The sequence below is a fragment of the Pithys albifrons genome, chromosome Z (genome assembly GCF_047495875.1).
Source record: "Pithys albifrons albifrons isolate INPA30051 chromosome Z, PitAlb_v1, whole genome shotgun sequence".
NCBI lineage: Eukaryota > Metazoa > Chordata > Aves > Passeriformes > Thamnophilidae > Pithys > Pithys albifrons.
This window is the reverse complement of record NC_092497.1, coordinates 69,551,098-69,574,513: the sequence shown is the minus strand read 5'-3', so window position 1 is coordinate 69,574,513 and position 23,416 is coordinate 69,551,098. Positions and strand designations below refer to the sequence as shown.

Genomic DNA, 23,416 nt, shown 5'->3' with positions numbered 1-23,416 from the left:
GAAAGAAAACACTTTTCTTAACAACATGAGTTCAGTTCTCATTTATTAAAGTGGTAAAAAATGGGGGTTTTTAGGTCCATTAGAATGGTTTTTTTTCTCCTAGTTATTGTTTAACAGTTATATACCTCTAAAAAAGATTCATTTTCCTCTCACAAAAGAAACCTAACCAAATGAATTCAACTCTTAGTAATATATTTTCCAATGCTTCATGCTTAATTATTATTTTGTTTTTCAGTGATCAGATGCGGTGCGCCTAAAATATACCAAAAAAGAAACAACTGTAGAAACAGAAAAAAAGAAAAACTGTAGAAAACCCAGAAAGAACTAGCAAAGTGCATGAGACCTCTGAAGCCAATGTGTGCTTTTTCTTCTGGTGTTAAGCGAAACAATACTTTAAATAAATGTGTTGCAATGAATTAGGCTTCATGTTATAACAAAGTCCTTATAAAATTTCAGACTTGTTTACTCCTTAACATTCATAATGTAAATCAGGAGTCAATTGACAGAATGAATTTGTAGAAACAATACTGTCCTGGATTTCCAAGAAGAAAATTGTCTGGGCATGATGAAAGTATCATCTACGGTACTTAAAGACACCTATCTATCCATGACTGAAAAAACAGCACTGGAAATCCCAATATATGCACAGAAATAGGTATTTCCAGCAGATGTTTTGTTGAAATTCTGACCTATCATATATAGAAACAGACATATATGGGTAGAAGTGCAATCATAGTCATAGTTAATCCCAGAAACAAGGATGTCTGAACAAACAGCAAATCAACTACTTCAAGTGAAAGAATCATCCAACTTTTAATGACAAGCTGTTTATGTGCTTATATCAATGTGAGTAGTTATCTGCTCAGGCAGTTAGAACTGACCATCTGCCATTTTTATGCTTTCAGGTCAGTGCAGCTATTCCCATTCTTCTGGCCAAAGCAAGCATGGCTTCTGGGAGAGAGGGACACTCTTTCCAGTTTCCTCAGGCTCCTCATCACCTTCCAGGCCTGGCAATGTTTCCCTGGAAGGGATCCCACTGCCTCCTTCCAAAGGGATGAGAGAGCATGGAGGGGACCTGCGACAGGAACACAGCTTGACGAATCTGTCAAGGACCAGGTTAAGAGTGACTGGAAATGGCAGAATAGTAAGACACTTGTGTAGTTCAGTGATGGACTGATTTGTGAATGTATTATCATGTGATATCTTCATTTAACGGCCTTATTTTCATAGTGATTCTACCTGACCATACAATAACTATAAACTACCAGAGTCTGCTCTGAGTCAGACCTGAGAGCTATTTAGAAATACTGCAAAGGAGAAAAAACCCCAAAGATCCAACCTGATTTTGAGAATCCACATATACAAGAGAGGAAGAAAAATAAGGTTTGGGGAAGGAAACAGGCATCAAATAACTTCAGCAATTATGAAGCTTCTAATCTTGTATAAATTATGGGAAAGTTAGAAGTCAGTGGACCCAGCAAATGTCTAGAAGCAGTGCATCTAGTACTGAAGTCTTAAAGTGGAAAATACTGTTAGTTTAAACATGGAACAGTTATTTAAAACTTTCCCACGAATTTTCCTGCTTAAGATATATTGGTTTAGTTAGATGGTTTAATAATTTTCTGCTATAGTAACCTTAAAAGTTAATGGCATCTGTTTAGAAAGATATTTGTAATTTGTGCTTTTTAATGGTTGTTTTCAGAGGTGATGCATTTCTATTCTGAAAGGGAAAGAAATAAAACCAAGACATGCTCTGCATGATTTATAACCAAGATCTTGTAGTAAATCTTGCATAAAGTATTTTTGTTTCTATAATGCATGAATATGCCTATCTCATTCTGCTGTTCTACCTTTTTCAGGTTCATCCTTCGTCTGTATTTAGAAATGGAACAGATGTGGTTTTCAAAGTAAGAGTATTACGAGTCTTGATTAGCCATTTCTATGATTTCTCATTCTTTTCTTTTCCAGGCTTTATCACTCTTTATAATTTGTCATGACAAATTATTTTCTTATGTATCTTTCTCTTACTTTGATGTATTTTTCCCTTTATTTACAACTTGTATTATAATTCATTATTATTAGTAGTAAGTTTATTTAAGAGCTTCTTGTATGTACTAACCCTCTCTTTTCCCTCTCCTGTTCTTCTTGCATTTGCAATCCTGTAAAACGAAGTATCATGGGATGTTATCACTCAAAATACAGGATGACACCTCATCAGCTAAAACCAACAAGAAGGCAAATCCACAGGTAAATGCCATCTCCTCCAGGAAGATAAAAATCCCACAGTCTGATAAGGCAGAATTTACATCTGAACCAAGTTCAAGACATAAGGTATGAAATCTTTTGTTTCATAGGCATTTTCACCATCTGTTTTCAGTCATGCTGTTTTCCAAATTGATTTAACACCCTGAGATCTGCAGCCCATTCCTTACCACTCCAAAGCTGAGTTTAACCAATACACAGATAAAGTAACAACTCAGCCCTTGAAGAATTTTCATGGCAAAAAATTTTCATATAAGGTCTAATTAATCTGTTTAATGTTGCACCTTTTTTTTTGTGTGTGTAATTATTTTACTTCAAATCTTAAAATGACATTTTCTTTGTTCTGGACTTTTATGCTGTTTCAAAGGCCTGTACACCAGATTTAAAGGGTCTCTTGCATTATGAAGAAAGCACTCAAAAATTATTTCAGTGTGATGGGATAACATTGAAATTCTGGAATCCTCAAAGCAAAGTGAAAATGTAGCTATGAGTATGCACCTAAGCCAGAGTATGGAGTCTACAAGTTAGTGATACTCTCAAGCAAATGACCTTCCTGTAATAGCTATTTACTTGTACATGGAATAATAGTGTTGTGCAGAGTCAGGTTTGCTTTCACCCGAAATAAAAGTTTCCCAGAAATATGATGAAAGTTTGACTGCTGTGGTTGCTTGTCCCCTCTGTCATCCAGAGGCACTCCTGGACAAACCATGTGAGCACTGGTGCCTTGGTGCTTGTGAGTATGTAAGACAATGAATGAAATCTATGGGAGAATGGGTGGTAGTTAGTAATATTAGCTTGCTTATTCTGTAAACATACATTCCCTCCACCATGTAAAATGTCAAGCTGAATTTTGTTGCACTGTATGCCCTACACAAACTGCAGGAGACAGTCAACAGTGTCCAAACTAATATACCCTCTTTAGAGAAGTTTTTGAACTGAAACCTGCTGTCACCATTAAAGCTACTAATTATAAATTGTAGCCTCCTTTGGCAGGCATTTATTTATTTCAATCTTTTAAGCAATCCTGTAGCTTTATGGATACTCACCAAAGTTCATGCTTAGTTTAATTCTGGGCATTAGTGTACAAACTGTCTGTGCACAGACATCTGCTCACAGATTACTGTGAGCAAAAGTCTGTTTTGCCTTTTTTTCTTTTAGGAGATAAGCATGAACCAATGTCCTTCTGGATGGAGTTATCATGAGGGCAGTTGCTACTTCCTGGTAGTGAATCGCAAGGTTACCTGGAACACTGCTGCTCGGGCTTGCAGAGAACAGTAAGAGATCATCACACAAATGTGTTCCCTGTGCATTGCTATTACCCTAAGCTGAATGCTGCTCTTTTGAGATCGAGTTTATTTAATATGTCCTCCTTTGGCTGTTCTGCACAGTTCTCAAAAAAATAGAACAATTCCTGGGATTCAGGCCCTGTGGAGGATAGAAATATTATTAGTTTCACAAAGCTTCAGGTGGTGATGCTACCTTATTCACAGCACAAATTTCCAAAGTTGTCCACTTGCAGTAAGCATACTTTCCTAATGGGAAAGTTAGTTTGGCAAAAGGGAAATACAGCAATGACACAGGCTTTCATTGCCTCTGACCCACCATTTCTTTGGCTCTACCTTCACTTGCAATAGCAAAAGTAAAAAAAAGCCATCTTCTGTGTGCCTCACTGTATTCTGAAGATTCAGCTCTGCAGATTTCATAACTACTTGAAAACTTTAACATTCAACTTAACAGTACATGTCTGTTTCTTTAGAGATAAATAAAGGTGCAACAACAACAACAACAGTAGTTGTCTCAAAGTAGGAGTCAAATAAAAAAAATCTGCCAGTCTTGCTCTTTGGACATTTGCTTTATGATTTTGGTTTTAGGAGCATTAGGTTAGCTCTAGAAGAAATTCTAGCCATTGTAATGTGAGGCTTGACCTAGGATTGTGCATGCTCTGTACGTTGTACTGAATTCTGACCCTCACGTCTAATACTAATTTGAACAATAGAAGGGGCTTGAAAAGACCTCTCCATTACTCCAAGAAAGGAAAATTAAAACAGGCAAGAGTTGGAAATGAAAGAATATATTCCATAAGTAGTGGAAGGACATGCAGGAAATATGAATCATGGCCAAGAATGCATAAAAACCTTGATTCTTTCCATTCCATTATGCCAGATTATGTTGTCTTGGTAACATGCAAAATAAAAGTATTGGTTCTAATACCTCCCAACTGATGGAAGATATTCTTTTTGAAAATGTATATGTTACCTGTTCTCATGAGCTCACCTCAAATTCCACATTATTACTTGGTTTACTTAAAATTTCAGTTCCTGAAATTGTTTTCTATTATCTGCTTTAATTATGATACTTGTCCAAACAAAGCTGAAAATTGTGAATATTTTATTTCTGAAGCCTTCAATATTCAATTGATCCCTTGGTAATGTATGTCATTCTACTGGGAGATGTTTCTCCTCTCCAAAAATGGTGTGCCTCTGAGGATGCATATTTTTTGTAGGTGATAATTTTGTGATGGAGGTTATAGTGTGCAATGCAGATGTTAAGCTGAAGAGCAGTAAATAAATGTAAGCAACAGTAAGTAATGACTGTGTTAGACACCTACAGAGAATTTCAAGGCATATCAATGCATCCACAAGGAAATAAGTCCTAGGGTAGTGATGATTCAATTCATGTCATACTAGCATAGACTGAGGAAGCTTTATCCTGGTTAATGAAATACTCCTGCCCTCTACTTGGAACTGATTTACGAAAGTACAACCCCAGGAACTCACTAAAGGTGGTACATGAAGATAATACATTTTATTTTGTGCTTTTTCCCAGCTCCCACCAGCAATTGACACTGCCACTAAGTGTGGTATTTCTGTTATTAATACTTATTCAGTTGACATTTAAATAGCTGATATTTCTAACAAGGAAGTAAAACCAGTACAGAGGTCAATACTCAGTTTTTAATAGATCAAATAAATATTAGTTATTAAATGAAAATATTAGAATTGGCTTGCAGTAAATCAGCCAACTTCGCTGAAAAAAAAGAATAATTTTTCATTATTATAAAAATGGCATTATTTTAACCTTCTATTCATTTGTCTTGCTAGACCTTTTCTATTATACAGAACAGGGGAAAAGCACAAGTACTGTTAAAGATGATTCACTAACAGTTTCCAGGTAACCAACATCCCTACCCTGAGATGATGAACTTGGGTTACAAAAAAGAAGTAGACAGGCTGGAGATGGTCCAGGGAAGGGCCACAAAGATGATCAAAGGAATGGAAAGCCTGACATGTGAGGAAAGAAGGCTTAGGGGATTCCTCATCACCATGATCCAGTATTTAAGGGGAAACTGCAAGAAAGATGGAGACTCTCTTTTCACAAGGAGTCACGTAGAAAAGATAAGCAGCAATGGGAACAAGTTAGTCTTGGTGAGAGTCGAATTAGACACAAGAGAACATTTTTTTTTTCACAATGAGATCAGCAATTATAGTCTTCCCAGGGAAGTTGTGGATTCCACAGCATCAGACACTTTTAAGTTTCAGCTGGACAGTTTGCTGGCCCATCTTGTCTGCACTATGCTTTTTCCAAGAAAGGTTAGAACAGATGATCCTCTAGCCTTTTTTAACCTGATATTTTATGATTCTATTCCATGAGAGCAATGCTATCAATTTATTGTGGAAACAGTTGTAGTCTGAACATAACTATATAAGCAGGGGCTTATACAGACCTATTTGGGCTTCTATTGACATACATTGCATCCATTTGATGCAGGTGATTCAGTTTTCATGTGCAGGGATAGAGGCAGACACAAATACGTGCTTGCCTTGATACAAGTTGCTCTAGTTTTGTTTGTGTGCATGAAACAGCTCTTGGCTACATGAAGAGAAGCATCTGGGGGATATTACGGCTGAATGATCCCCACAGCAGCCTGATTTAGAAGCAATTTTGTTGATTTATGTTACAGTTCTTGTTTATCCCACAGGAACATGTCCTGCCAAAGGGGCAGCACAGCAGGGCTTACTCGAATGTGAGATAGTTTCACTGCTGCCACTGAGGGAATGGAATAGCACTGGATAGACAGAACGCACAGTTGTGTCTTTTGCTTTGTTAGTCATGTTATACTTTTATATTCTTGAAGTTGAACATTTAATTAGAGCTCAGATCTGAACAGATTTCAGATCTTTTACTGCTAGCTATGCAAGTCAGGGACCGTTACTTTGTTTGGTATTAGTGTATTAATGTATTAACTGCATATGGCCTCAGTCATTGGGAATCGCTGGCAGAATCACATGTAAAATACTAGGTTAGATCCCTTATGATGGCTTGGTGTTGTCTAGTGCAAAGCAGGACAGTCTTCTTCCTTAATACTGTGCTGGTTCTATAAGTGACTGGTTCAGTTTATTGTATTGCAAGTGATTTCAGCATAGGAGTGAAGGTACCCAGAATCTAGTGCATGTTGTCTGGCTTTCAACTTCCACTCTGGAAACACAGGACTCCTGCAAGCTCTGCATCATGTCTGCCTCTCTCATCTGAATGTTCTGAATACCACAAGGTGCTGCAAGCAACACTAGACACCTATTTCAAGGCATTGAGATAACTTCCCAGGCAACAACAGACTGGGATGAGCACAGTCTCTAAGTCAGCCCCTACCCTCTTCAACATCAGTATAGGACATGGATTTACTACAGCACTTAAATATTCTCATCCTGTGGAGACCTTCATACCTAGTCAAGTGTGCATCTTCTGAGGTTAAATTTACCAATATGGTACAAGCTTCTTTAAAATGTGTTGAATAAGTTAATGGAAAGTCAGTAAAGTTATTGTGCTAAGTGTTTTCTACATAATACTTCCACGTCAGCAGCTACCCAAAATATTTCCTTAATTTGGGCAACTGTTCTAAGATAAAGGATGCTCATGGTTTGGTAGCATAAATTTTAAGGCAGAAAGGAACAATTTTAAATGGACTTTTTAACACAGAAATAAAACATGACTGCTTATCTTGAGTAATTTACATTAGGAAGTGTTAGATTTACATAACTCCATAAATAATGTTATCTTGTCATTTCCGGTGTCTGACGCTCTGCCTAGAGGTTCAGCAAGTAATATTATCAGAAGTGGTATGTTCCTTCAGGACAGTTCTCATTTCCCTACAATACATAAAACCCTCTAACTAGGTGTAGCCATTAGAACAGTTCTCTCTTCAGTAATGTGTGTTTCTCAGGCTGTACTTAAAAAGCACTCCTATAGAGAAAGCAATCCTGAAGAGATTAGATAACGTTATAATTATTACAATGCTTTACTTTCACAGTGCTAAAGTCTCTCCCTGGTATGTGGATTGAAGTAAATGTCTGAAACTTATTTCTCAGACCACTCCTGAGTGTCACAAATGATAGAACAGTTAGTGACACACACTAGTGCTTTTTGTTTTCACATTTACTATGACAATTGAAACAACAGGCATAAGCTATGTTTACCTGAAGGAAATTACTTAGTTCCTGGGTTTTGTGTGTTGTTACACAGAAGCCAGATAAAATGCTCTATTTTTATTTTTGCTCAGCTAGGAGTGATACTACAGAGGCTGCTGCCCAAACCTTAGCCCCAAATTTAGGTAGTGCAACCACAGTCACCCTGAGGGGGAATGGTATCCTGCTGCTGAATCAGTTAGACTGGGAGGACACCCTGAATTAACTGAGTCTGCTTTCCTGGACTTTTTGTCTGCAAAAAAGATGGAGTACAAAACTTTCCAAGAGCATCTTTACTCCTGGCTCACTGGAGATTCAGTGCCTGATAGGTGGGCCCACGAGGCTGGGAGCATGTCACCCTTGGGACATACAGGAAGCACCACCATGCACAAAACTTCACCATGATAAGAAATAGTTGAAACACTCCTGGGAGCTTTCCTGAGTGTAGTTTTGGGAGCCTGACATTTGAAAAGCCATGACCAGTATTTCTGAGGCCATCCCAACAAACCTCTGTGTGAGTAGAGCACACACAGAATCACAGAATATGCTGAGTTGGAAGGGACCCAAAGGGATTATCAAATCCAACCCTTATGCCTGCACAGGACAATCCCCATGCATCACACCATATGTGAGAATATCATCCAAACACTTCTTGAACTCTGTCAAGCTTGGTTCTGTGACTACTTCCCTCAGGAGTCTGTTCCAGCACTACCACCCTCTGGGTGAAGAACCTTTTCCTAATATTCAAATTAAACCTCTCCTGACACATCTTCAGGCCATTCCCTTGGGTTCTGTCACTGGTTACCACAGAGAAGAGATCAATGTCTGCCCCTCCTCTTCCCCTCACAAGGAAGTTGTAACTGCAACAAGGTTTCCCCTTAGTCTCCTCTTCTCCAGGCTGAACAGACCAACTGCCCTCAGCCCCTCCTCATACAGCTTCTTCTCAAGGCTCTTCACTATCTTTGCTGCCTTTCTTTGGACATTCTAAGAGCTTATGATCTTTCCTATATTGCAGTCCCCAAAACTGCACACAATATCCAAGGCTAGGCTGCCCCAGTGCAAGAGCAGAGCAGGACAACCACTTCCTTGACCAGCTGGTGATGCTGTGTCTGATGTCCCCCAGGACACGGTTGGCCCTGCTGGCTGCCAGGGCACTGCTGACTCATATTCAACTTGTCATCAACCAGGACCCACAGGTCTTTTGCCAAGGCACTGCTTTCTAGGACCTTATTCCCCAGTCTGTACAAACAACCAAGGTTGCCCCATCCCAGGTGCAGAACTTCCCCTTGTTGAACTTCATATGGTTGGTGATTGCTCAGTCCTCTAATTTGTAGAGGTCTCCCTGTGGTGCCTCCCTGCCTTCCAGGGAGTCAACAGCTCCTCCCAGCTTTATATCATCTGCAAACTTGCTTAGTTTAAGAGATCCTTTACAGTTGGTTCTCTGGCAGTCCCTGAACTAAGAGGGTCCCTGACTGGACCTACTGGACCATGAGGTTACCCGGTCTAGGGCAGCCACAGTTTCACAGGTGAGGGCTAGCATCCAGCTATCCTGCAGCCCTTGGCAGATGCACCTGCAAAGCAGAGCAGAGAGCAACTCCACCCCCTTCTGTTTTGGTTCACTGGCAGAGATAATCGAGGAGGCCTTTGCAGCAGGAGCATGACCCATCAGCGTTACAATGAATTTGTTTAACACCATGTCCCCAAGGGCCCAGATTGAAGAATTGCTCATTTGCACAGAAGGGACAAGAATATTTGTGGACTATCACTTTTAACTCCTCTTGATGTAAATTTTTCCTGCGTCCCTATCTTGTGTGGCATCATATGGAAGCCATGGGATCACTACTCTTAGAAGAGACACAGGGCAGTAACAGGCTTAATAGTGGACTCAAATCTGTCATTTCATTCTTGAGGCCTGGTTGTTGTCCCAGCTCTTAAGACAGTCTTACTTCATTTGGGGCAATAGTGTTCTTTTATGTTTGTTATCTGGCAAAAGTAATGAAATTAGAACAATCCTCATAAGCTCATTGACTTACTCTGCTGCTGCAAAAGGCTTTTGCTCTCTTAAAACATGTTTTGGTGAGCAGTGCTGTTTGCTCTGGTGCTAGCAAGCATCACCTATGATATTCAGAGAGGCTGAAGGGGTTGGCATCACTGTTAGACTGAGTGGTAATCAGAAATGTCAGACAACAGAAATGACAGCCTCAGAGGCTCAGCATCAGAGGAATGGCAACGGCAGATGTGACGTGTAAAAAGGTGACATGGTATCAATGCAGACAGAAAGATGGAAAATAAGAAAGTGGAGCCACTGATGTCTGACAGTCCCTGACAAATGTGAAGAATGACATTTGTCTTCATGCATCAGGATTTAGCTTGTTCTCTAAATGGCTTAAGAGTAGGCTGCAGGTACTTGCAGGTTTGGTACTAGTTGGAAGACTTACCAGAGGCAAGGCCACTCAGTGACTGGGGTTTGCAAATACTGCTTTGTATGTGACATGCTTTAAGTACAAATACAGAGTAGAGCTTATGCATTAACTCAATTCAGAAATAGTCCTTAATACATACCACAAATGATCTCCAATCTAAATTAAATATGTAGTTGTTGCGGAAAACTCTCTAAAGTATGCACTCTTTCTCAGCCTTTTCAGATATCAAACCTCTTGTGAAGAGGAACTTTGGAAATCCATGGTATACCTGCATTTACAGGTGCCAAGCAGGTTCATAGAATGATGGAAAAACAGAATGCCTCAACCAAAAGGCAAAATTGAAAAGAACGAAAATACTAAAAAAGAAAGGGGATGGGGTAGAGGGGGAAGATGGAAATGGGAGGAATAATGTGGCAACCTGAATGCTGATTTTAGACAGTGCATGTGCAACTGCGATAGGGGAGATCTAGGTTAGATTTTAGGAGAAGGTTCTTCATCCAGAGGGTGGTTGGGCACTGGAACAGGCTCCTGAGGGAAGTGGTCACAGCACCAAGTCTGACAGAGTCCAAGAATCATTTGGATGATAATCGCAGACACATGGTGTGATGCTTGGGGATTGACCTGTGCAGGGCAAGGAGTTGGACTGTAATGTCCCTTTTGGGTCTCTTGCAACTCAGGACATTCTAGGATTACTTCTCAGAACCAGACTACCACTTAAATTTATTATTCAAAGATTCAGTCTTGTCAGAACCTGAGTTTAAGATGTCTGCTTTGCTATCAAATGGGTGAAGCTGTCTCTTTCAGAGGTTTGGATTTTAGTGCAGGAAGTTTATTATTTTATGGAAAATAAGGTATCAACAACTGTGCTAATTGTTTAAAGCACAGTTTGTGAATATGATGCACATCTTTCCTGTATACATTTCTTTCAGTTGCTCAGCTGATTTAATTTTTCAGTTAGAAAAAGGAGACTAAGACTTTAGTTCCTTTCCAAGTAATGCACAATTTAAGGACTTTGTCTTCATGTAATTATTCTTTCTTTCCAGTAAGCTGTGGGGTTTTTCCTTTTTTTTTTTTTTTTTTCCTGTGATGAGTTATTTATATGCTTTATAGTGGAATTGGTGCCCCTTGTTGATAAGTTGATGGGACCTGTCTGTCACTCTGTGGAATGCTAATTATACTCTGTTCTCTCTCCTTGAGCCTAGATACCTGGGGAGTCTAGCAAGTGTGGCTAATGAACAACACATGCAGTGGCTGTGGGACTTCAGTGGGAGGATGACCTTTTGGATAGGCAAGTATATCGACTGCCTGTCCCCTCTGAAGATTACAGTTCCTGTGCACCTTGAAAAGTAGAAACTGCTACAGTAGCTCCTGCCCAGTTTTCAAATGTTGCACTATCCTTAACTTTCTGCTGCTTTTACTACTTCAGAGCAAGGCATAGGCCAAAAGCCATAATTTACCTTGACAATATTATAAGCCTTTATCAAAAAGAAGAGTTTATCATGTTATCTATTGCTGGACAATTTTTGTCTTCAAATCTTTACCATTTTATCACAAGATGATCAAAATAGTTCTGATGCAGCTGGTACATTTCTGTTTATCTCACCTTTCTTTTGACTCTAATTTTATTTATCTTTAATGTAGCTTTTCTAATTTGTTTAAATAATTACTTATGTTACTGCTAATTTAATGATGTCATCTTGTGTCAGAAATCTTATTAATTAATTAGAGGATCAGCTAAAGAACATTTCATCATATCATTTTAGATTTAGCTATTTCTTATTGAGCACATTACATTGAATGAGAAACAGAAAGAATTCAGTTGGGTCTTCTTTTTTCTTCTATACTGTCCATTCAGTTTGATTCTTTCTTCCAATTCTTATCTGCAATTGTCGATGCTTAGTAATCTTCTGAGATGAATTTAGTGGCTATACTAAATTAACTTTTAAAAATACAGTTAGTTTGGGATCAGGTTTAATGGTCTCATAATTCTCTTAACCCGAGAGAAATAAACTCTGCTGACAAGAATAAAGACTGCAAGACTGTTATTTCAATTTTCTGATCTTGGTCTCTCCTAAGAATACAAGTCTTGTCTAAAAGTATGCCACCCATATTGGTCTTAGTAACTCAGAGGCTAAGTGAAAAGATATGTTTTATGCTGTACTAATTACCAGAACCTAATTTTACAACTATTAACTTAAGCAGTGTACACAAGGTGTAAAAAGATTGGCAGGATTTTATATTCAGAAAAAATCTGAAGGTATCTGAGGCTGCCCAGACTGGAATAAAATATTCTCCTCGCTGTCTCAAGCATCATAAGAAACATCTTTGAGGATATAGAAATGTGATAGATGGAAAGAGTAAAAACATTTTAGAGAGGCACTAATGTGGAGAAGTATACTTTCCTTATTCAGATGGCACTTATTGTGATTCTAGTGGCCTAATTAAATACTAAATCGTGTTTGTGTTCAGTCAGATGAGTTTTTCTCTCTCAGCACTAAATCGTATGCATTTTTTAGCACTTTTTAGAACATCGTGCTTCTCTTGGTGTTAGGTTCCAGAGACAATAAACATTGCTGATTTGGTCTTACTGATTTCACACAGGCTTGAATGACCAAGTCAATCCTGGACATTGGGAGTGGAATGGAGGAGAACCCGTAACCTACACAAACTGGAGAAGAGGCTCCAACCACTTTCCAGTGAGAGGAAGAAATTGTGTGTTTGTGCACAAGCGAGGCAAATGGCAAGCAACTGACTGCAAGACGGTCAGACCAAACAGTTATATATGTTCAAGAAAGTTGTAAGGAATGGAGGATGCCTGTGAAAGTATATGGACATTCATGCTGTTTCAGTATGCTATCTGGGAATGCAGTTAGAAAACTATCTTAATTATCAGCAAGATTTATTTTATGTGTTCCCAGAGGTGCAGATGCATGGGCCTCTAACCAAGGTATAGAGGTCCATTGCAAGGATTAACTCTAGATTAAGGTTTTGAATTCTCACCAAAGACATTGATCTATCACTTGTATGTATTTTTACACCAAAATGCTAGGCCTCAAAACCTTCATCACACTTCTGTGTAAAAGTACTTTTTTTTGAAGAAAGTAGCAAATAGGTTGATTTGATTTGCTTTTATGGAGAGGTTGCGAATTGGCTGTTGCTTTAATTTGTTTGCAATAAAAACTGCAGTGTTACCCTGCAGTCGCAAAAAGAGGAAGACTACTGGGGGTGGAAATGGGGCAGACTGTTGGTTAAAAACAAGTCCTCTTGGGTGATCAGGAGAGTGATGTCATGTAAGTATACTGGGCTTTTTTTGATGGATGTCCTAGTACAATGTCTTACAAAAGTATCAATGGCCAGATTTAGTGACAGAGTACCTCCCAGGACAGCTTGGGATCCCAATGGATCTGTTCCACAGAGTTGCATTTTTTTTATTTTCCTTATATTTTTTTTATATTTTATAAACCAAAATTTTTCATCGTACTTTTGTACTGCAGGATAGTGGTGTAATTTTTAGTGTAATTAAATAATGGGAAGTCTCTAAATCTAACCTTATATCAAATGACGATTTAAAAAAAAAATTGAAGCTTAATCCTAGAATATTATCTTGGGATATTCAGCGATACATGAACATCAATAGGATTTATATGTGTGTATAAACCAATGTAATCATGAAACATATTTTGTACTACAGCTGTTACGGCTTTTGAAAAGTATTAATCTAAGTCCTTATTAGGGATTTGAGGTTTTTAAAACTAATATTTAAAAATCCAGATTTATTTCTGAGAAAGGCTTAAAAATCAGTACTTAATAGGAAAAAAACAGCTGGCCATAACTTATTATTTAGATATATGCAGTTGCAGTATAACCATTTTGTAACATTATAATAAATTTATATTTGACTTGTCAAAAGCTTGCTTTAGGACCTTCTTACTGCCAGCCTTAAAATTAGAAAAAGCAGAACCAGGCATAAGCTTCCTAAAAATACATAAAATTAAAGTTCCTCTCAAACTGTCTTTTTGCCCAGTGTGTGACAGTTGATCTTGTACTGAGTACGGTGAATTTGCCCTGTATCTGTGAACTCTCATCCCCCCCATTTCTCTGCCTGCTGCCACCAGTTGACCTTCCCCTTGCTTGTCTATTCAGCCAGTCTCTGGATCAATTTTGCATTGAAGGTACAAAACATCCCTCTGGGGTTCCTCACAGCAATTTCTCAGTCCTGCGAGGGACAGATGCAGCAGAATCACCTCTCCTCTCTGCACCAAGGGACACCATTTCAGGGGTTATATATCCCTTCTCCATGCCTCTGGTGTGCATTGGGTACTCATCCTTCCCCCTTTCCTGTGACCAGTTAAATCAATATACATGTGAGTAGCTGCACAGTCTTTGTATACAGAAAAGAACTCTTTTGAAAGGACTGTTGCCAATAAATATGAGTGTATTGCAAAATCAGAGAAAAAGAGTACTGCAGACAGAACCTCCTCACCCTTATTGTTACTATCAGCAGATACAGACAAAAATATTCCAGGATTTCTCTCTCTCTCTTTTTTTTTTTTTTTATGATAAAATTTCTGACAAGCTCCTAGACATTTTTGCTATACACTAACTTTTGTTTAAGGAGTTTTCTAGATCAGCATAGATAGGCTACTTGTCTCCAAACCAAGTACTCTTGAGTACCCATCTAGACCCGCTTTTATTTCTGGTAGTTTTCATTACAGAAAATAATTTAGCATCTAAAAGAGCACTCTTGAGATCTCTCCATAGTGTCTTCTGGAATTCCAGGGAAATTTCGCTATGAGAGACATAAACATAAACTTTTATTTACTTAGGGCCCTCTTTCAATAAAAACTGTAGAGATTATTGGTGCTATCTTGATAAAGCCTATTGAAATTATTCAGATACTTCTCCTAATTATTTAAAAAATGAATGATATCAATGGAGACAAAATTTTACAAGGTGCTTGTTACTTGATCAGTAAGTAATAAATGACTCATGCTGTCTGAGACAACAGTGACCTCAGGTTTGCCTTTCTGACAGAAAGGGAAATCCCTTTTCTGTATTTCATTTGAACTACCTAAAGGGATTGCAGAGTGTTAAGATTTCCCTACACAATAGAATGTTAAATGTGTAAACTGTATGTGCTTACTCTTTTAATTATGCCTAATACAATACACTAATGAAACTAAAATACTTATATTGCAGTACAAATATATTTCTGCTCTGAAAGGCTTCTGTATTTTTTCAACATGATTAATTGTTCAAACATTTATTAATAAATTTTAATTTTTCTGTCTTTAAAAGAAGTTTTTTTCAGATTTTTACAACTTTTATTTTTATTATTTTATTACTGAAGTTCAAAGAATATAGCATACTCAAATAAAGGAAAACACAAATAAGTTTTTTTTTTTGTTGATGTAGGAAATGATTGCTTCTAAGAAGTTTCATAAAGGATGGGCCTAAAATCCTGAGGAGCTTTGGGGATTTTTCCAGTCTTCAATATTTTTGAATTAGACTGAGTGAACTCAGGTAAAAATCATTATTTAGAGTGAAATTTCAAAAGGCTGAAAATAAGAATAAGGAGCACTTAAATTCTGGTGTTCATCTATGGATGACACATTTGCTAGATAAACAAATGATTTATTTCACCAGAACTATCCATATACCTTTTAAGAGCAATAGAACCAAGATGCAGCAGCTAAGTGAAAAAAACTCAGCAGTTAGCCTAAATTTCTATGGAGGGGTGGCAATGTGAGTTCTTTGTGCACTTATCACTTCTAAACACCTTCAATCCCTGTAAAATATCTTGACCAATTTCAAACAAATTTGATAGAGAAGTAGTTAACTCAAAGACATTGGTTATGAAAAAAAATGGATAGGCAACTGGTCACAGGAGCCCTTCATCCAAACCAAAATATTCCAAATATTTGTGTTGTTTAACAGATATCAAGTTTTTAGTCTGAAAAATATCCCAGAAGTTTTCCACATCATTTTTCTAGACATGGAAACTTACTGAATGTCTTCCAGTCTTTACTCACTCAAATTATAAACATTACTTTTAGAGAATTATGCATAAGATTCAGTGAATGCTGTGATTCAACATTATTTACATCACAAGACTAGTGCTACTGTAATTCTTGTATTCAGAATACTATATATATTGTTATGTTTAACTCTGTTATGTATACTAATAAACCCCCAAATATACTTTAGTGAATATGTGTTCTTTATTTCATAATCTCACAAAAGCTGTTTCTGTAGTGATAAAGCTGTAATGTTTAGTATACTAGAAATGCACTTAGGCTGTTTAATACAGTTTCTGAATTCTGTTTCTTCTTCTGCTTGGGACTGTTCTTGAATTATTACTGTAACAACATTTGTACCATGAGTTAACTTCTCTTATGAGGAGAAACGGAGGGAGCTAGCCTAGAGAAGGGAACACTGAAAAAAGGGGATCTCATCAACACACACAAGTATCTGAAAGCTGGATGTCAAGAGGATGGTGCCAGGCTCTCTCTTTTTGATGGTGCTCAGCAACCAGAAAAGAAGTAATGGCCATAAACTAAAACACAAGTTCCACCTCAACTTGAGGAAGAACTTCTTTACTTTGAAGGTGGCAGAACACTGGAACAGGCTGCCCAGAGAGGTCATGATTTCCCTTTCTGAAGCATTCAAAGTCCACCTGAACACATTCCTGTGTAACCTGCTCTAGGTGACACTGCCTTGTCCAGTTAGATGATTTCCAGAGGTCCCTTTCAACCCTAATGATTCTGTATTCTGTGAATGGAAATCTGGTATCTGAAGTACTAGATATAACAGTGAGCAAAAGAATGTAATTTTATTCATATATATGAAATTTTCAAGAAGTATAAATATAATTTTACTTTAATAAAAGAAATCTCATCTGCATTTTCTTCCTTGAACTATACCACAAACATTTTGTTGATATTGTCAAACTCTTCAGTGAATCACGTCTCTCTCTCAAATTATTCACAACAATCTGACAGGATGTGTCTTCTTGAAGACTGAAATGTCTCTGCCCAGATTGTTTCTCCCCTGTCCTACAGGTTTGCTCAGACTCTTTCTCCCTTGTCCCACAGCTTAGCAACCTGAAGCAATCAGGCACATACCCAAAAGAGCTCCTCAGGCTAGGTCTGGAAATGGATGTACTCTCAGTTAGGCAGTACATATATGTGTGTACTACTCAGGAGATGCTTCTGAAAGTTCAAAACTTCCAGTCTGACATTGTAACAGAGAGAGAACCATCCATTGCGTCATGTGTGGGGACCTACAGACACAAGAATAGGGGTCAATACACACAAAGGGACACTCATCCTGGGCTTCCTCAAGATGCAAAAGAATATTTTCAAGTGAGAGCACCTGAATTTCATCTTCAGTATGAAACATTGCTGTTCTCAGTTCAGTTGCCACAGCACCCAGAAAAGAAACAAAGAAACGTTAACAGGAAGACATAAATGAGTAAGAAAGAAACAATGTAACAGAGGAATTGAAACACAATAGTATCTCATGTGTAGAGTATTTAAGGTTGAAGGCAAAAAACTAAACAGACCTATTGTCTGTTCTTTCATTTCATACCTTGTAAAAAGCCTTTTGGTTTCATAATTACAAATTTCCCATGAAGCCTATATGTCATCTGTTTCTCTGAAACTCTGTAAAACAAAGACTAAAGATAGCCTTCTTTGGTAAGTACAATAAGTGGAGAATAAACTGCATAGTTCTAATTCTTTAGTTCTGAGGTCTTCATAGGGGATCTGTGAAAGATATATCTGGATACAAGTTTGTCTAATAGGATGTGTTTTGTAAAATGATAAGATATTGGACTGTAATATATAAAATCCATTTAAAGGATTTAATCATCAACCATGGTATGATAAGACTATTTAGCTCAACAGAAGGCAAGTAATTCAAACACTGCCCAAGAACTATTTTTAGGCATCAACTGGCAGCAAAGCTCATGTTTATGTCCATAATGACTGAATAAACTCCATCTCTGAAGCAAATGAATAATACCACTTTGCATTTACATAGCCCTTGTCATCTGTAGATCTGACAGTTTTAAAAGGATGGGCAAACATCCACAGTGACTATTTCTAGTGAAAACAAAGAGTCCTGAATAAATTACTACTATGAAGGCAAATCAAAACCTGTTTGAAAAACAATGCTGCATTTAGTCACAAGATTTAACAACAAAAATACAATGAAAATATATGCCGTGCTTATATGAAAGGGTAATCAGGCAGGAAAACAAGTTTTTAGAAAAGAGACAGCATTGTTTTTTGTAGAAATCTGAGATTAGCTGTATTTGGAACATAATGATTGTGTACTCTGTCCAATCCCTGTAGTCAGTTATTAGTCTTAGTCTATGCAGTTGATGTCACCACAAAGAGACTTGCAAATGCTTACTATTTTTAACTTCAGAATGACTCCCTGAGCTCACTGTCTGAGCTGGGATGCCTTCCCATAATGCCTGAGCTGAGAAGGTTTCTGCCTGAGCTGACAGGCTGAGGAGAGATCTACTGCCAGTGCATGGTAACACAGACAGCTGACTCCAAAACGCATTTAGGCAGTATTTAAACAAAGTGTGCCCAGATGTGCCAGGTCCCATTTCTTACCAATATTTTGTCTTGGAAAGCAGCCGTAGCATACTGTTTTAGACATTAAGGAACAGTGTTAGACTTATCTGGCAGAACCAGAGCTGGCATGGTGCTTTTGGCTCTCAAGGTAAAACCATCCAAGAAAACCCATGAACTAGAACTGGCTTGATCCAGAAGTGAAAAGAGCTCTTTTATCAGCCTTTGGGTTGCAGAACAGCTTGTGAAGTGACTTGCTGACACTGATTTGCTTCAGCCTTCTTCCCTGCACTTCTGTAAATAATATTCTGTGCATTTACATCTGAAGCCCTCAAAGAATAGCCCTACTTGCTGTATGTTGCAGGGTAGAAGGGTACATACAAGGAATGGATTCTTATTTTGAACAGGGTTTTTCAGTGCCATTCCACTGCAAATGTAATATTAACAGTTCAATATCTATACATATATGTCAATATTAAGATTTTTATACATTCCTTGTTATCATTAGCACTGCACCCATAACCGGGACCAGTTTATTTTAGATAGTCTGGGTAGCCTAATCATTCTAGCGCTACCATTTACTTAAATTCTATCTGCACATTGAGAGAGACCTTTTTAGATGTTCTGCAAATGTATATGTTGCTTCAAACAGCCAAATGTCATATTGAAAGGCATTGGCAAATGTGTCAGATCCTCTGCGTCACACAACATAATAGGTTAGAGTATTAGTCCAGTCTTGTGGCTCTTTTAGCAATTAAAATAAAGAGGAAAAAAGAAGAAAACCTCAAAATTTAATATCCCTAACTCTGCTGAATTGCAATTTTCAATGACTCCTACTAATACACATCTGATACAAGGAATTTTACTTACAAGAGTCAACTGCTTCAGTTCAAATTCTTGGCCAATACAGGTATGAGGAGAGAATTCGAACTGCCTGTACAGATATGATGAGAAAGTTCTAGCCTACTTATTTATCTACCATCAAATTAATCCTCTTCACTCATTGTTGCTCCACCTTAATGCTGCACACACCTGTGTAAATATGATGCATGGACTTTTTGTGTGTGCACGCCTCACAGTTGATCTTGTTGCAGATACCAGTAATTTCTATGATTTCACTCCCAATAATTGTGGGAGAATCTGCCCTCCCAGGGCAAACTTGAGACTTAAGAAAGGCACCAAACCAGTGGCAGAATTAAATTGCTTTTGGCAGAAAGTATGGAGCAATAAAGCTTGTGCTTGATGGCTGTGTTTTCCCTAATGAAATCATCCCCCTGAGGTGAAAGGCAAAAATACATTCCAGTGTTGGTGTGCAAACCCCATTCTTGCTGAAGCTCTATGCATGTCTCTCTCAAGATGGACCATGAGATTACAACAAATTTTAACTCAAGTGATTTATGCAGTATGAAAAAGCTCTAGATCTCCCCTAACTTTGTGCTAAAGCTTTAAGTCGGTGCCTCACAAAGATGTTACGTGGCAATCACTTTACTTCAATTATCAGGCAATAAACTAGTTCCCTGAAAACTAAAGTCAAATAACTTCATACATCTAGTACACATCACCTACATTTTCAAGAATAATGCAAACTTGTAAGTCTACTTATAGACTCTAGTAGAAACAGGATTGTGTAGAGAGATTAGAGTACATAAATGTCAAAACATCTGATGCAGAATTTCTTTTTAATATTTTCATATTAGAATCAAGGTTTGCAATGTTTACTGAAAATAACCCTTCTCCCAAAACATTTACCTATATGATGTTCTAGCAGATTCTTGTCTTTACATGTTGCATAGCATGCTAATTTTGCCAAAGATACCTCTCTTTTGACGTCTAGTAATCTGTAGGTATTTTTATTGAGATATTAATGGCTAGAATATGTGTGCTCTAACATGTTTTGCTTAAATGCTCTTTTTGTTTAGCAGCTTCATAGGATGCCTGTAGCAGCTTTGGTGCATGTATTGGATGTGGCACTGTCAGTTAATCTTTGAGAATCTAGGATGCAGAGCTTTTTCACCCTGAGACCTTTCATTCTGTGTAAGCGACATGTTTTCGCTCCAGCAGCTGCAAACCTGCTGTGAGGAAGGTGAAGAAAGGGCTAGTGTTCCCCACCAGATTCTTTTGAGTGTCTGAGCACAAGTTTGACATTAGTGAAGAATGTGGGTGGTATCCCAAATCCAAAAGACCTAAGTTAAACTTAATTTTTGAAAACATGATCTGATTTGATGTATCCAAATCCAGCTTCCTGTTTTAAGAAACTTTAATCAGCTTGCTTTTTCCTACTGTAATGAAATAACACTTCCTGTTTTGACAGTCTCTGGCTATATGGAAGGGAAAGGCAAAATAAACAATGAAGACCACATTGAATATTCAAATACACATCCTTGAATATTTCCTTAATTCCTAGGCCTAAACTAGACAGCTTATCCAAACATTTCCTCCTGTTGACTCATGTCCCCCACAGCATCCAGGTTACTAGATTTTAGATAGGAACTTCTAATACACATCATCTAGATTGAGAGCAGAGTTTCATTAGCACAAACTCCCCTATCATAATTGTAATCTACAGAAAATGAATGCAATTAGCCACACTGGGGTCTCCCCTGAGCCCTCCCCTCCTCTGCACACAGACAGCAGCCATAAGCTGACATCAGGTTCTCATATAAAGCTAGCACACTACATTCACAGCAACAGCAGCAGGTCTATAGGGTTGCACTTTTCCACAATCATGTCAGTGCTTCTCCTTCAGCTGTTAGTGTTCTCATGTCTTGGAGCCACAGAGCTACAGGGAAATTCAAAGCAAAGGAAAGGCAGAAAGCTGTTTCAGCCCTTTTTCTATCTGGACAAAAATCTGGAAAGCCAGAGTTTTCCTGAGCTGATAGGCGAGAATCCAGTAGATGTTGGGGAAAACCTCGGAGTACCAAGCTTTTTTGTAGCAATTCCACAGACAGCATCTGAAAGCGAGAAGAAAGAAGAGAAAAAAATGTCCAGATTTATCCTTCCCAATGTAGAACGCCATGCAGACCAAGACCTGAGAACCTGGGCAGCACCTAGAGAGATCTCTCCTGTGGAAAACATCTCTCCACCTCATTATTCCAGCAAGAGGGAGTCTGAATCTCCCTACAGAAAAGATGCCAAGAAATTTTGGGACCATTTCATGTTGAAGAAAAATTCAGCATCTGAAGAGGTTGTCCTGCCAATCAAGACCAATGAAATGCATCAAGAAAACTGCAGAACCCTGCCTTTTGACCAGGTAAGAACATGTGTCCAAGATCAACAAACATGCCCTTTTCCCTGCTTTTTGAAGGCAGCAACTAAAGATACATGGGTTACTTCACTGGCTCAGTCACAGGGCTTCAGAATACTCACACGTGATAAGTGGCTGAAAAACACTGACAAAAAAGCTTTAGTCTGATAAGGCAAACTGCTAAATTGCAGGAATGCTGTACACTTGATTTTCAGAGAGCTATTTACTCTTTTTATGAAAAGATGTTCTGACACAGTCTAAGCAAGTAGGGAAGTGGGGAGTAATTATACATTCAATGAATATACATTTCAACAGTTTGTATCTCTGAGTTATGATACATATATTTATATGTATGTACATGCCTACATACACACAGTCACATGTGCATATATACAGAGTCCCAAGACAAGTATTAACAGGAGAAACTGTTGTTTTCTTAAAATTAAGCAAGGATTCTTTTATGCTGTATTAAGCAGAAGATTGATGCTTTCATCTAATTCCGTGCTAAGAATGTTGGAGAACAAGTAAATAGTATAGGTAAAAGTGCTGTATTACCTGCACATCACCATCTGTCCTCAGTATGTCTGTAATCAAAGTCTGTCAAGGATCATGTCTATTCATATCCGCAACTAAATTTATTTCACACAGACATATGTAAATGTAGATGTGAAGGAGTAACCTGTACCATTGTTCTGAGAAACAAAAAACTGCAGTGGTAGTTTGTTTATTTTTGTTTGATTGGTTGTTTTTTTTTTTGTTGTTCATGCCTTCTAGAAAAGTCCACGGGCCATTTCTGAAACAGAAACCTTAAACTGCTTTCTCTTTCAGGGTGTTACTCATAACAACTGTGAGAAGGTGACAGTACAGAATAATCTGTGTTTTGGAAAGTGTAGTTCCTTTCATGTTCCTGGTCTACAAGATCACCTTTATAACTTTTGTTCTCATTGCTTGCCCAGCAAGTTCTCCATGAAGCGCCTGCATCTCAACTGCGCTGGTTCTGTCCCAGTTGTGAAAGAAATCATGATTGTAGAAGAGTGTAAATGTGAGACTCAGAAGATTAAAGATCCTGCAGTGGGATCTCTACTGTCAAATTTGCATGCAAATGTACATGAGCACAATTAAGTAGTGCAAAACACCTCTTTACTTGATCATCAGAATTTGCCAACGAAAAAAACCAAAACAAGTAAAGCTGTCATCATTCTAGGACACAACAATATTAAAAATACAGGTTTTCTACATGAACTTCTCTTTTCCAAGAATAACTTTACCTAAAATGCAACAGATGTTTCCTTGCAGCTATTAAAGAAGTGGAAATGAGATTAGTGGGTTTACGAGTAAAGGTCTTGCTTTAACAAGGGAAAACTTTTAAAATTCTTCCACCGTTCCTATCACTGTTTCTAGGATGCTAGCAAAAAATGACTGAAGAACTAACATGATTTAACT

At 38.0% G+C, this 23,416-nt stretch overlaps 2 protein-coding genes across 2 annotated transcripts in view; both read left to right on the top strand.

Annotated features, from left to right (window-relative positions):
* FREM1 (FRAS1 related extracellular matrix 1) overlaps window positions 1-14,553 on the top strand; it is a 60,725-nt gene extending 46,172 nt beyond the window's left edge. The window contains 6 exon segments of the mRNA XM_071580270.1: window positions 906-1,144; window positions 1,860-1,907; window positions 2,173-2,331; window positions 3,421-3,536; window positions 11,347-11,432; window positions 12,746-14,553. Of these exon segments, the coding sequence (XP_071436371.1) occupies window positions 906-1,144; window positions 1,860-1,907; window positions 2,173-2,331; window positions 3,421-3,536; window positions 11,347-11,432; window positions 12,746-12,945 (848 nt within the window). The 3' untranslated portion in view covers window positions 12,946-14,553.
* Window positions 14,554-21,454: 6,901 nt separating this feature from the next.
* CER1 (cerberus 1, DAN family BMP antagonist) lies at window positions 21,455-23,095 on the top strand. Its single transcript, XM_071581317.1, has 2 exons — window positions 21,455-21,979; window positions 22,802-23,095. Exons 1-2 carry the CDS (start codon window positions 21,455-21,457, stop codon window positions 23,093-23,095), a joined length of 819 nt encoding a protein of 272 aa, XP_071437418.1.
* The last annotated feature ends 321 nt before the right edge of the window (window positions 23,096-23,416 follow it).

Excerpts from the sequence above, each read along its gene's own strand:
- CER1 (XM_071581317.1), top strand. The coding sequence starts at position 21,455 with ATGTCAGTGCTTCTCCTTCAGCTGTTAGTGTTCTCATGTCTTGGAGCC. Across the intron at positions 21,980-22,801 it reads GAACCCTGCCTTTTGACCAG|GGTGTTACTCATAACAACTG; the intron begins GTAAGAACATGT and ends TTTCTCTTTCAG.